The 14,315-nt window shown below is 35.7% G+C and overlaps 1 protein-coding gene across 15 annotated transcripts in view; it reads left to right on the top strand.

Annotated features, from left to right (window-relative positions):
* The window catches only part of MYCBP2 (MYC binding protein 2), a 266,407-nt gene that overhangs the window by 239,645 nt on the left and 12,447 nt on the right, over positions 1 to 14,315 (top strand). For all 15 annotated transcript variants that reach the window (XM_067016840.1, XM_067016846.1, XM_067016845.1 and 12 more), the window contains 6 exons: positions 6,124 to 6,204; positions 7,264 to 7,530; positions 8,241 to 8,524; positions 10,589 to 10,685; positions 12,002 to 12,121; positions 13,901 to 14,002. In XM_067016840.1, the coding sequence (XP_066872941.1) occupies positions 6,124 to 6,204; positions 7,264 to 7,530; positions 8,241 to 8,524; positions 10,589 to 10,685; positions 12,002 to 12,121; positions 13,901 to 14,002 (951 nt within the window). The remainder of the gene's footprint in view (positions 1 to 6,123; positions 6,205 to 7,263; positions 7,531 to 8,240; positions 8,525 to 10,588; positions 10,686 to 12,001; positions 12,122 to 13,900; positions 14,003 to 14,315) is intronic.

Genomic DNA, 14,315 nt, shown 5'->3' with positions numbered 1-14,315 from the left:
TGGTAGCATCTTTAGGATCCTCTACGTATAGTGTCATGTCATCTGCAAATAGTGACAGTTTTGCTTCTTTTACAATTTTGATTCCTTTTATTTCTTTTTTGTCTCTGATTGCTGTAGCTAAAACTTCCAAAACTCTTTTGAATAATAGTGGTGAGAGTGGGCCACCTTGTCTTGTTCCTGATCTTAGTGGAAATGGTTTTAGTTTTTCACCATTGAGAACAGTGTTGACTGTGGGTTTGTCATATATGGCCTTTATAATGTTAAGGTAAGTTCCCTCTATGCCTACTTTCTGGAGGGTTTTTATCATAAATGGGTGTTGAATTTTGTCAAAAGCTTTTTCGGCATCTGTTGAGATGATCATATGGTTTTTATCCTTCAGCTGGTTGATATGGTGTATCACATTGATTGATTTGCGTATATTGCAGAATCCTTGCATCCCTGGGATGAACCCCCCTTGGTCATGATGTATGATCTTCTTAAGATGTTGTTGGATTCTGTTTGCTAGTATTTTGTTGAGGATTTTTGCATCTATGTTCATCAGTGATATTGGCCTATGGTTTTCTTTTTTTGTGACATCTTTGTCTGGTTTTGGTATCAGGGTGATGGTGGCCACGTAGAATGAGTTTGGGAGTGTTCCTCCCTCTGCTATATTTTGGAAGAGTTTGAGAAGGATAGATGTTAGCTCTTCTGTACATGTTTGATAGAATTGGCCTGTGAAGAAGCCATCTGGTCCTGGGCTTTTGTTTGCTGGAAGACTTTTAATCACAGTTTCAATTTCAGTGCTTGTGATTGATCTGTTTATATTTTCTATTTCTTCCTGGTTCAGTCTTGGAAGGTTGTACTTTTCTAAGAATTTGTCCATTTCTTCCAAGTTGTCCATTTTATTGGCATATCGTTGCTTGTAGTAATCTCTCATGATCCTTTGTATTTCTGCGGTGTCTGTCATAACTTCCCCTTTTTCATTTCTAATTCTATTGATTTGAGTTTTCTGCCTTTTTTTCTTGATGAGTCTGGCTAATGGTTTATCAGTTTCGGTTATCTTCTCAAAGAACCAGCCTTTAGTTTTATTGATCTTTGCTATCGTTTCCTTCATTTCCTTTTCATTTATTTCTGATCTGATCTTTATGATTTCTCTCCTTCTGCTAATTTTGGGGTTTTTTTGTTCTTCTTTCTCTAATTGCTTTAGGTGTAAGTTTAGGTTGTTTATTTGAGATGTTTCTTGTTTCTTGAGGTAGGATTGTATTGCTATAAACTTCCCTCTTAAACTGCTTTTGCTGCATCCCATAGGTTTTAGGTCATCCTGTTTTCATTGTCATTTGTTTCTAGGTAATTTTTTAAATTTCCTGTTTGATTTCTTCAGTGATCTTTTGGTTATTTAGTAGTGTGTTGTTTAGCCTCCATGTATTTGTATTTTTTACAGATTTTTTTCCTGTAATTGATATCTGGTTTCATAGCGTTGTGGTCAGAAAAGATACTTGATACGATTTCAGTTTTCTGAAATTTACCAAGGCTTGATTTGCGACCCAAGATATGATCTATCCTGGAGAGTGTCCATGAGCACTTGAGAAGAAAGTGTATTCTGTTGTTTTCAGACGGAATATCCTATACGTATCAATTAAGTCCTTCTTGTTTAATGTATCATTTAAACCTTGTGTTTCCTTATTTATTTTCATTTTGGGTGATATTTCCATTGGTGAAAGTGGAGTGTTAAAGTCTCCTACTATGATTGTGTTACTGTCAATTTCCCCTTTTATGGTGTTAGCATTTGCCTTATGTATTGAGGTGCTCGTATGTTGGGTGCCTAAATATTTACAATTGCTATATCTTCTTCTTGGATCGATCCCTTGATCATTGTGTAGTGTCCTTCTTTGTCTCTTGTAATAGTCTTTATTTTAAAGTCTGTTTTGTCTGATATGAGAATTACTGCTCCAACTTTCTTTTGATTTCCATTTGCATGGAGAATATCTTTTTCCATCCCCTCACTTTCAGTCTGTATGTGAAGTGGGTCTCTTGTAGACAGCATATATACAGGTCTTGTTTTTGTATCCATTCAGCCAGTCTATATGTTTTGGTTGAAGCACTTAATCCATTTACATTTAAGGTAGTTATCGATATGTATGTTCCTATTACCATTTTCTTAATTGTTTTGGGTTTGTTATTGTAGGTCTTTTCCTTCTCTTGTGTTTCCTGCCTAGAGAAGTTCCTTTAGCGTTTGTTGTAAAGCTGGTTTGGTGGTGCTGAATTCTCTTAGCTTTTGCTTGTCTGTAAAGGTTTTAATTTCTCCATCGAATCTGAATGAGATCCTTGCTGGGGAGAATAATCTTGGTTGTAGGTTTTTCCCTTTCATCACTTTAAATATGTCCTGCCACTCCCTTCTGGCTTGCAGAGTTTCTGCTGAAAGATCAGCTGTTAAGCTTATGGGGATTCCCTTTTATGTTATTTGTTGCTTTTCCCTTGCTGCTTTCAGTATTTTTTCTTTGTATTTAATTTTTGATAGTTTGATTAATATGTGTCTTGGCATGTTTCTCTTTGGATTTATCCTATGTGGGACTCTCTGCGCTTCCTGGACTTGATTGACTATTTCCTTTCCCATGTTAAGGAAGTTTTCAACTATAATCTCTTCAGATATTTTCTCAGTCCCTTTCTTTTTTTTTTCTTCTGGGACCCCTATAATTCCAACATTTGTGTGTTTAATGTTGTCCCAGAGGTCTCTGAGACTGTCCTCAATTCTCTTTATTTTTTTTTCTTTATTCTGTTCTGAGGTAGTTTTTAATTTTGATGAGGTCCAGTTTATCTATTTTTTTAAATGACTCATGATTTTTGTGTCTTATCTAATTAAGGTCACAAAGATTTTCTCCTGTTTTCTTCTAGAAACCTTAGAACTTTAGTCCTTTTATTTAGAACTATATACATTTCAAGTTTTTCTATACAGTATGAGCTAAGGGTAGAGGTTCATTTTATTGGCGTGTAGATGTTCAATTCTTCTACTACCATTTGATGAAAAGACTATCCTTTATCAATAATCAGTTCACTGTAAATGTGTAGGTCTGTTTCTGGACCCTATTCTGTTTCATTAATCTACACGTATATTCTTACACGAGCATCAGGCTGTCTTGATTACTGTAGCTTTATAGAGAATCATGAGATAAGATTCCAACCAAGTTCTTTTTTGTTTTGACTATTCCAGATCCTTTCCATTTCCATAGAAAGCTTAAAATCAGATTGTCAGTTTCTTCCTCCCCAACAAATAAATAAATAAATAAAAAGAAAGAAGGAAACCTACTGGAATATTGATTGGAATTGCACCAAAGTGCTAAGTCGGTTTGGGGAGAATTGACATCTTAATACTGAGTCTTCCTGTCCATGAATATGATATTTATTTAGATCTGTCCATTTATTTAGATGTTCTTTAATTTCTTCCAGCAGTGTTTTATAGTTCAGTTCTGTGTACCTGTCTTACACATTTTATTAACTTGATCCCTAAACATTTCATGGTTTTGATGCTATTGTAAATGATATTTTTAATTTCACTTTCCAGTTATTCATTTCTAGTGTATAAAGATACAGTTGACTTTTTGTATTAAACCTATATCCTATGGTCCCCTTAAATTCACTTATTGGTTCTGGAAAGTTTTTTATAGTATCTTTGGGATTTTCTTCATAGATAATTATGTAGTCTTCAAAGAAAGTCAGTTTTACTTCTTCCTTTCCAGTCTTATGTTATTGCACTGGCCAAGACCTTCAGTACCATGTTGAATAAAAGTAATGAGATTAGTCTTCCTTTTCTAAATCGTAAAAGGAAAGTATTCAGCCTTTCACCATAGATTTTTTTGTAACTTGCTCTTAATCACTTTGAGGAGGCGCCTTCTGTTTGCAGTTTGCTGAGAATTTTTATCAGAATGGATTTCTCATGTATTTTTATTTTTTCATTTTCTTTTTTTAAGTAAAATAATCCATATATTGCTATGTATGTTAATGGATATGCTATATTTGCTTATATGCAGTTTATTTTTTTCTTTAATAAAAAAGAAGATTAACTAGAGGCGTGATAGCTGAATGGCACAGTGTTTCTTTTTGGGGTGATGAAAATGCTCTAAAATTGATTGTGGTGATGGTTGCACTGATTTGTGCATATATAATATATAAAGCATTGACCTGTACACTTTAAGTGAATGAATAGTATGGTATGTCAGAAAAGCAAAGTGAATTATGAAAGAAGTTAAAAGGCCGTCCTATCTAAAAGGAATTCATTTGTTAGTGTGTCATCTACTAGTATTTTAAGTAGCAAAAAAAAAAATTTATTCTACAAATTTACTCTCCTTAGTAGATACAGGGATATTGCAGTTACCCATTCTTTTTGAGTGAGCTTTGGTAGTTGTGTCTTCCAGATAATTTGCCCATTTCATCTAAGTTGCTGAATTTATTGGCATAAGCTGTTCATAATATACTCTTATTATCTTTAGACTCTCTAGTGATGTATCTTCTTTTATTATATCTTTCCATCTGTTTGCTCTGGATTTCATTTGTTCTTTTTCTGGTTTCCTAAGGTCCTAATATGATGACTCGAGACCTTTCTTTTCTCATATAGGTAATGCTGTAATCTTCTTCTAAGCACTGCTTTAGTGTCACACATTTGGCTGCATTGTTTTTTTTTCATTTCATTAAATTCAAAATATTTTCTGACTTCTATTTTGATTTCTTCCTTGACTCCTGGGTAATTAATTTCTAAATATTTGGGAGATTTCCTGATAGCTTTGTATTATTGATTTCTAGTTTAATTCTATCACGGTAAAAAATATATATAAACTTCGTATAATTTCATCCCTTTTAAAACTGTTAAGTTTCTCTGGTGGCGCAGTGGTTGAGAATCCGCCTGCCGATGCAGGGGACACGGGTTCGTGCCCCGGTCCCGGAAGATCCCACGTGCCGCAGAGCGGCTGGGCCCGTGAGCCATGCGCGTGGGGAGCCTGTGCTCCGCAGCGGGAGGGGCCACGGCGGTGAGAGGCCCGCGTACCACACACACACACACAAAAAAAAAAAAAAAAAAAAAAAAAAAAAAAAAAAAAACTGTTAAGACCTGAATTCTGGCTCATAATATGGTATAGTTTAATGGATGTCCATGTACACTGGAAAAGAATATGAACTCTGCTGTTGTTCTGTGAAGGGTTCTATAAATATTGATTAATTCAGTTGGCTGATAGTTTTGTTCAGGTCTGTAAGAATCTTGCTGATTTTTGTTTCTTTGCTCATTTTCTTGTTCTGTCAGGTACGGAAAGAATTTTGAAGTGTCCGACTATATGGATTTGTCTTTTTAGATTTTAGTTCAGCTGGTTGCCCATCTCAGCTCTCTGATGGGCACCCAAAAAGTTACGGTTTTGTAGATTATCAGCTTTTCTCATTGTTAAGGTGGGAGTGACATTCTCTTGTGGCTTTCTCTATCCTAAGAAAAGTGAAACCAAGAGTTATTTTTAATTCTAATACAAGGGTGGTTTGCCTCCGTTTTTTTACCTGTAAAATAGGCAGAACATCAGATCTTACCTTATGGGGGTTTTGTGAGGATTAAATGAGATTGTGTATTTATATGTTTGCATATTTATCCACCACTTGAGAGAGTGCCATACACATGCTAAGCACTATAAAACTTCAACCTTCACTTTTCTTCTTATGATATGCTTCTTTGTTTACTGTTGGTGTTGGAGTAGCTTGATTTAAGGCCACCGTTATCAGAGAATTTTCTTAAGACACTTTCCTTTTAACCAAATGTCATTTTTCTGAGTTGCTCTTCTAATAACCAAATGTAGGATATGAACTAATAATGTTCAGAGTTCAGAAATAGATTCAATCAGACTGACACAGATTGACTAGATTAAAGAAATCCATGAAGTATATACTTCTCTGGATTTCTTAAATTCAGAAATTTTGCCCTTTTTATAGCCACCTTAGCCAACAGTGTGATTTCTTCAAACTTTTTATCCTTTGTCCTAGTATTATAGATCTCCATTTAAAATAAATTCACCTTGTAAAAATGCCTGCATAATTATTTCTCAAGATGTTTCAGAATGTCAAATATACAAATTTTATTGAAAGAGCTCGCTTCCTTTTTTTCCTTTTTGCTGTATAAAGGCAACTTCAGATGCTGACCTGAAAGAACATATGGTTGGAATCATATTCAGCAGGAGTAAACTGACTAACCTACAAAAACAGGTTGGTTAACAGCCATTTCATTGTCTTCATCCATTTTTATTTGTTTGTTTTTAGGGTGTAGAGCATTTTCCAGAATTTATGGAGGCTTTTCTATGCTGACTCTTTTATAGGTCCTGCAGAATGTGTCTGCCTTTTTCTAGAGAGTAAGGGGTATATTGGCATACATACCTGCATCACCTTAAATATTTTGTTATGAATGTTAACTTTCTTACCTTGCTGCTCTTTGTTTTTCTCATTTTCAGGTAGCTTGTTTCATTTTGGTGTCAAGTACCCAGCTATATCAGATTTCATTTGCATTTCCTGTGTTCCTTTCCCCCCTGTTTTTTTTTGTTTGTTGGTTGATTTTTTTAATTTATTTTGCGGAGCAATTATAATGTTAACTAAACCAGTGTTAATATTTTTAACTATCAGGAGATGGGGAAGTAGCACTAGATCATTCATATAATGGGGGTTCATTTAGGGGTGCCTACATAACAAAATTAGCCCTTCAGAAGTCAAATAAAATATTGACTTGAATTAGGTTTTAAATTGACCATTATTTTAACTTTCAACACCATTAAATCTTTTAAATATATCACCCAAATTTATGTGTGCTTTATCTTTTTAACAGCATTTTATTGAATCTTAGAAGCTACCAATTGTAAAATGTGTTATTTTATGTATCGCTAAAAAAAATTGCTGCCAATTAAATTATGAATTGCATCAATTATAAAGCACATTATGAATAGAAATGTTAGCATGTGGGGGGAAATGTGCCTTAGAAGTGATTAAATGTGGTGATTTGTTTTCATTTCATGTCTTAAACCACAGGCAGGGGAATTGGTAACTAGTATATAATTTGTTTCTATACTAGTTGATTTAAATACTCAGATTTTTAATCATGGTTTGCCTAGTTTTCCTTAATTGTTTTTAAGATGAGTTAAGAGAATGGTATGATGGAGAATTAACTGGGAAGAAGAATATTAAATTGAGTATCAACTAGTATTCTTGTTTTGTTTTGTTTTTAACTAGGCCTTACAAATAATGTTTTTACATTTTCTTTATGTTGCCCTCAAATAGGTGTGTGCTCACATCGTCCAGGCTATTCGCATGGAAGCCACCAGAGTTCGTGAAGAATGGGAACATGCCATATCAAGCAAAGAAAATGCCAATTCGCAGCCCAACGATGAAGATGCCTCCTCCGATGCCTACTGCTTTGAGCTGCTCTCCATGGTGTTAGCCTTGAGCGGCTCCAACGTGGGCCGGCAGTATCTGGCCCAGCAGCTGACTCTGCTCCAGGACCTCTTTTCACTGCTCCACACCGCCTCTCCACGCGTCCAGAGACAGGTGACTGATCACACCACTTACCTGTAGGCTTATTTTGTTACTTGAAACATTGTTAAAAATTACTCCAGTGAAGAGAATCAGGGGGTTTTGTTTGGTTTTTTTGTTGTTGTTATGTTTTGGTTTTTGGATTGTATTTTAACCCCACGTTTTTTCTTTTTGACTCATTATAATGAGAATATGGAAGAACAAAATATGTTCCATTTTAGTAATGTGTTATGGTGATAAGAGTATTCTGCTACTGAATATCTTATTCATGAGGTATATAATGTATATAATGACCAAGTAAAGAGACATGTTTTTTTTTCTTGCTGCCCTGGAGTGGTAGTTACCACCTGAGAAATTAAATCATGTTTAAATCATTTCTCTGTCCTTCTCAAAGCTTTTGAAGTCATAGAACAGCAGCTAGACTCATTAAAAAAGATGAAAACTTTAAAACACCGATCTTTTTTTTAAAATTTTTATTTTATATTGGTGTATAGTTGATTAACAATGTTGTATTAGTTTCAGGTAGACAGCAAAGTGATTCAGTTATACATATATATGTTATCTATTCTTTTTCAAGTTCTTTTCCCATTTAGATGATTATAGAATATTGTGGAGAGTTCCCTGTGCTGTACAGTAGGTTCTTGTTGGTTATCTGTTTTAAATATAGCAGTGTGTATATGTCAATCCCAAATCTTTAAATAGGATTCTTTTATTTTTCGTACCAGGTGACCTCCTTACTAAGACGAGTTTTGCCTGAAGTCACCCCTAATCGTCTGGCCAGCATTATAGGAGTAAAATCCCTCCCCCCAGCAGATATCAGTGATATTATTCATTCAACAGAGAAAGGAGATTGGAATAAGCTAGGTATCTTGGACATGTTTCTAGGATGCATTGCCAAAGCACTCACAGTACAGCTAAAAGCCAAAGGAACCACCATCACAGGAACAGCTGGTACCTCCGTGGGCAAAGGAGTTACAACAGTTACCCTTCCAATGATTTTCAATTCCAGGTTGGTCATTGCATATGTTTTGGTACAAAAATAGAACAGAGTAAGCTACTGTTTGAAGAATTCAGATCTTTCAAATTCCATCTTATTTGCTTATTTACCAGAAATAGAAGCCATAAATGACTGGCCCATGTATGAAAGAGAATGCTGTGTATAATAAAAGTGTCTTTTCAAATTAGTGAGGAGGGACTTCCCAGGTGGTCCAGTGGTTAAGAGTCTGCCTTCCAATGCATGGGGTGTGGGTTCTATCCCTGATCTGGGAGCTAAGATCCCACATGCTGTGCAGCGCAACCAAACATTTTTAAAAATTAAAAAAAAAAAAATTAGTAGGGAAAGGAAAGTCTGCTGAGTATATGATGTGAGAGTACTTCCCAAATACAAAAGAAAAAAAAAAAAAAAACTGTAGGCCCTCACACCATTACAAAATAAACTTGAGATCAATTAAAGGTTTGTATATTTTTGTTTTTACACTCTAGTAGGACAAATTATAGAAGAATATTTTTATAATCTTCAGTTTGGGAAGATGTCCTTAAATAAAACACAGAACCCAAAAGTAACAGGGGAAAAGACTCAGAGATTTGGCTACATAGAAGTGAAAATTATTTGATAGACAATACTTTTAAAATACAAACAACTGACTTGGAAAAAAATATTTAACACTCATATAGTAGGCAATGAATTATTAGTCATAATATTAGAAGAATGACTATAAATCAATGAAAAAAAAGGAAAAACAACTGATAACAAAAATAAATGCCAAGAGTAGTCATTTCAGAGAAGAAAAGTTACAAATGCCAATAAGTAAATGAAAAGATACCTCACTGGTATTCAGAGAAATGTAGATTAAAACAATAGTAAAATATCTTTACATTGGCATAATTATGAAGAAATAGACAATTTTTATGACATCTAATGTAAATTGCCATAACCTTTTTGGATGTCAGTTTGATAACATATCAACTATATTTAAAATGTGCATATCCTTTAACCTACCAATTCTACTTCTGTAGAACTGTTTCTCTCAAACATGTTCATACATGTGCAGGATATATATACAGAGATGCTTGTTATAGAATTGTGTGTAACAGCAGAAGATTAGAGACATCTGGAATAATGCTAGTCAAAGAGCCAATTCATAACATTAAGCAAATAGCACTAGAAATGTAAATAAGTATATTGCTTCCTTCATCTGGATAGTCTTCCTAGGGGAAAAAAATGTGAGCTGAACTAAACAGTAGTACAGTAAGTCCCCTACATACAAATGAGTTCCATTCCAAGAGCGCGTTTGTAAGTCCAGTTTGTTCGTTAAGTCCAACAAAGTTAGCCCAACTAACACAAGCGGCTGTATCATACCGTACTGTAATAGGTTTACAATACTTTTCACACAAATAATACATAAAAAACAAACACAAAAAAATAAACGTTTTTAATCTTACTGGGTACAGTACCCTGAAAAGTACAGTAGTACAGTACAACAGCTGGCACACAGGGGCTGTCATCGAGGGAACAGGCAAGAAGAGTTACCGACGGGAGGAGGGGGAGGAGGTGGGAGATGGTAGAGCTGAAGGATCGTCAGCAACAGGAGACAGAGGGCAAGCTGCAATTTCACTCACGCCTGACGTGGATGGCACAGGTTCTGGTTCCTTGCTGGAACCAGATGCACGTTTGCACCTTTCAAAGTTTGTCACTTGAAGGCTTGTATGTAGGGGACTTGCTGTATGCTCAGTGATATAGTTGACATATTCTGCTGCAAGCTCTTACCTTTATGTGGCCTGGTAACAAATAGTTTGTGTTCTGTTGATATAGTTTGAATAGTACTGTTCTAAAAGATGCATACAGAAATAATATGTAAACAGTGAAATATTTGAAAGGGAACACATATCAGAATAGCTACTCCCTTGGGGTTGAAGAGATGGATTATGAATAATGTCATTAATTTTCTTTTAAAATATCCTGACTGGTTGAATCATTTTAAAAATTAAAATGCTGCATGCTGAAATAACAGTTTTCATCTTATTCATTTGTAACTCTCACTGATTGCTTTACAAACGCTGACTTTTCTTGTAGTTATATCCGACGAGGTGAGAGTCATTGGTGGATGAAAGGCTCAACTCCTACCCAGATCTCAGAGATCATCATTAAACTTGTTAAGGATATGGCGGCAGTAAGTTCCCATCCTCCTGATCGTTATGTCAGTGAAGTACAGTAGAAACCTGATTAACAAAACGAGTAGCGTAATCATTCTGCTGAATTGATAGGAGAATGTTCGTGTTATTTTGCTTTGCTTACAAGGTCCATTTAGTAGGTTCACTATCGGACGATTTTTCTTTCCAGCCGGTGATAAATTTGCCCTTTGTGTAAACTATCTTCATTCATTTCAAGCTTCCCAATTAATTTATTTGAGAATTATTACATAAGTCTTCCAAGACTTTAAAACTTAAAAAAAGAAAAAGTATACTCTTTGAACCCTGAAAAAACCGCCTGAGCCCAAGAGCCTAAAGGAAAAAAAGCGCTTTTCAGAGCAAAGGTTTCTCGCTGTCTTTTAGTTCTCACTGTTTATAAACGTCCTGTTCTGCTGTCTTTAGGTGTTGCTTTTGCAGGGAGATCCCAGAGTGCAGAGGAAAGGGAATTACTTCTCAGAGTGCCTGGCTCTCACTGGTTGCTCCATGTTAGTTTCCTCACATTCCATTGTATTTCCAGGAGTTCAGCCCGAGGAGGTCAGGACACTGTGGATGATAGGTTCCTGAGAGGTAGAGTAGACGGCAAGCATTTTGGAAGAGGAGGAATTGGAATTTGAACTGCCCCTTTAAAGACTGATAGCGTGTGGATATGAGACGAGTAAGGATATTCTGGGGAAATAGGAAGTTCTGTCACTTTTCCCAACAGTGTGGACATTTCCTCAATCAGAGAAATGGAGAATTTTTTCCATTCTCAAATAGGCTTTCTGAGTATGTTCATTGGATGAAAATATTTATGAAAGATGTTTAGGAACACTGAAATTCTCTAGGGGTAACATGTTGGTGTTCAGTGAAAATCAAGTTAGCAAATTAAGGTAATTGTAATTTGAATCCATTTATGCTCTCAGGTTCCAGTAATACTCTTCTAAAGCACTTAGCTTAGCTGTATGAGCTCCGTGTTAAATAACAGGGTTTCATGATCAGAATTTCTCTGTCATAGACAGCCTAGTATCTGTTATGTTTTTATCTACATGTAAGATGAAGTGCCCTTGAACTCTGTAAGAGAAGAGTATTGAGAACTTAAATTTTTATTTACTTTTCTTTTGAATCATCAAAATAGTAAGTAGAAGTTGAATTGTTCATATAGTTGTGAAGGATTTTTATATTAAAGTATGCCCCTTGATCTAAGATTCCACTAGCAAATAAATTTTCCTTTCTGGTGAGAGAGGTTCAGAGAACAGAATCTGCTCCTTTGATTATACCTCTCCGGTTGTTTATTAAATTATTCTGTCCTGCTCATTAGGGTCATTTGTCAGAAGCGTGGTCCCGAGTGACAAAAAATGCCATTGCAGAAACCATCATTGCCTTGACCAAGATGGAGGAAGAATTTAGGTCTCCAGTGAGATGTATTGCAACAACGAGGGTAGGTTTCCTTTCATTTGGTCTCTATTGTTGCATGTTCTTTTTCAGTAATAGAGTTGAACAGATTTAAATCAATAAGCCAGCTTAATTTACTTTTCTAAAAAATGTATTTTATTGAAGTATAGTTGATTTATAATGTTGTGTTAATTCCTATTGTACAGCAAAGTGATTCAGTTATCTATCTATCTATCTATCTATATATATATATATATATATATATACATTCTTTTTCATATTCTTTTCCATTATGGTTCATCCCAGGACATTGAATGTAGTTCCCTGTGCTATACAGTAGGACCTTGTTGTTTGTCAGTTCTCTGTATAATAGTTTGTATCTGCTAATCCCAAACTCCCAATCCATCCCTCCCCTACCCACCTCACTTTATTTTCTTACCAAATATTGTATTTATTGAAAAAGTATGAAGGGCTTTTTTGAATTATAAGCTAAGCCTGGTTATTTTTAATGTTCACTGTTATGTGTTCTTTATCACTTGTTTTTGTTATTATTTAGGGAGCTAAGGATGTACTCATTTAAAAAGGCTAAATTACCTATATGTCACTGTGCTGTCTTTCTAATGATGTATGTACTGTTAATTTTAGTGTCAGCATGACGTTGTGATAGACTGAAGGTCCTTTCAAGACAAGGCCCCAGCCTACTCCTTCTGTAATAACTCAGGTTGTCCTAAAATAGAGTCCTATAGCCTACTTACTGAATGTGTAGGCCTGCCTTTTCAAAAGCAGAACGTGTGTGCCCAGGGCACGATGGGGCAGAATCTCTTAGGAAGTGAGATTTCATCCTTCAGATGAGATGCAATCTATTGTAAATTTTAACCTACCAAATTTTATGTCCCATATACTTCCAAAAGAGATTTGAGATCTCCTTGAAGCAGGGCAGTTGTGACAACACTAGGAAGAAGTCAAAGCTGGTAGAAATCGCTTAAGTTAATCCTCAGAAGTCTGAAAAAGAAGATACATTTTATCTCCCTTGGGCAGAAAAAGCCAGTTTATGCCATGTTGCCAGTGAGTGTGACTCTGAAGCCGCTGCTCTGACAGCCACCCTTTCCCACCGCGTATATGCTGCACTGATTCTGCAGTCGGCTCTCCCCTTCCTCCTTGCATAACTTTAATTTTCTTCTGGCTTCTCTTTTCTTTTTTTATTTCCCCCTTACTCTTCATGTCCATGATACTCTCATGCACTTCTCAGAGTTGAGACAGTTAAGTATTATTTTCTGTTTTTCAGTAATGAAGAAATATATTATTCTATGTAAAAATGAAGCTTGCTCTTTAAGCCTCAGAAAGTTTTAAAATATTTTTGTGGGCAATTTTCTAACACTTTTAAGACGTTCACTTATTTCTGACAGAGTGTACCCAGCATAGTGCTAGACTGTTAGAGGCATAGAGATTTCCTTGGAATTTAATGCCTCAGGCAGATATTAGATGGAAAATGTGTAGAAGGCATTGGTATATTAAATATGTAAATTTATGTATTGATATGTTGTTTACATATCAGAATAATAAAGGTTAATTTTATATGTCAGGTAGATAACAGAATGGTTTATCAGAGCAACAGTCATTTACTCAGTATGTATTTGAGTGCCTACTGTGTGCCTGGCACACACAGTAGAGGGCGTGGGTGCCCGGTACCACACCAGGAAGACTTGAGTGCCACTGGGGGTCTACGTCTTTTCAAGTCCAGCTAGCCTTCACTGAGCTGTGGCGGTGGGTGCTCTGTAAGGCGTAACCCCACGCTCTGTAGTGTAACAGCCTTTCCCTTCGGCAGCTCTGGCTTGCTCTGGCGTCGCTGTGTGTTCTCGACCAGGACCACGTGGATCGCCTCTCCTCAGGGAGATGGATGGGAAAGGATGGGCAACAAAAACAAATGGTAAGATCAGAGTTACTGTATAAAAATTTAGCTTGTTTTTCTTTACAGTAAACTTTGGCTTAGCTTTAAAAAGAAAAAGGACTCTACGTGTCAAAATACACAGTTAGTGGAACTCTTGAAAAATTGTGTCACACTGCCCAAGTTCATCTCACAAGTCTATTTCACTTAGGTTTCCCTCTTCATAGTATATGAGGGGGTTTAATTACATTAAAAAACTGTTCCTTTCTTCTCTGAGTCATGTTTGCATCATATCAAAGTTTGGTTTTAGCCAGACTCTGATTCTATATCTAGATTTTGTACTAAAATGTAATTG

The sequence above is a fragment of the Kogia breviceps genome, chromosome 16 (assembly GCF_026419965.1).
Source record: "Kogia breviceps isolate mKogBre1 chromosome 16, mKogBre1 haplotype 1, whole genome shotgun sequence".
Classification (NCBI taxonomy): Eukaryota; Metazoa; Chordata; class Mammalia; order Artiodactyla; family Physeteridae; genus Kogia; species Kogia breviceps.
Note: the sequence above shows the minus strand (reverse complement) of the source record. Positions and strands in the feature narration are given on the sequence as shown.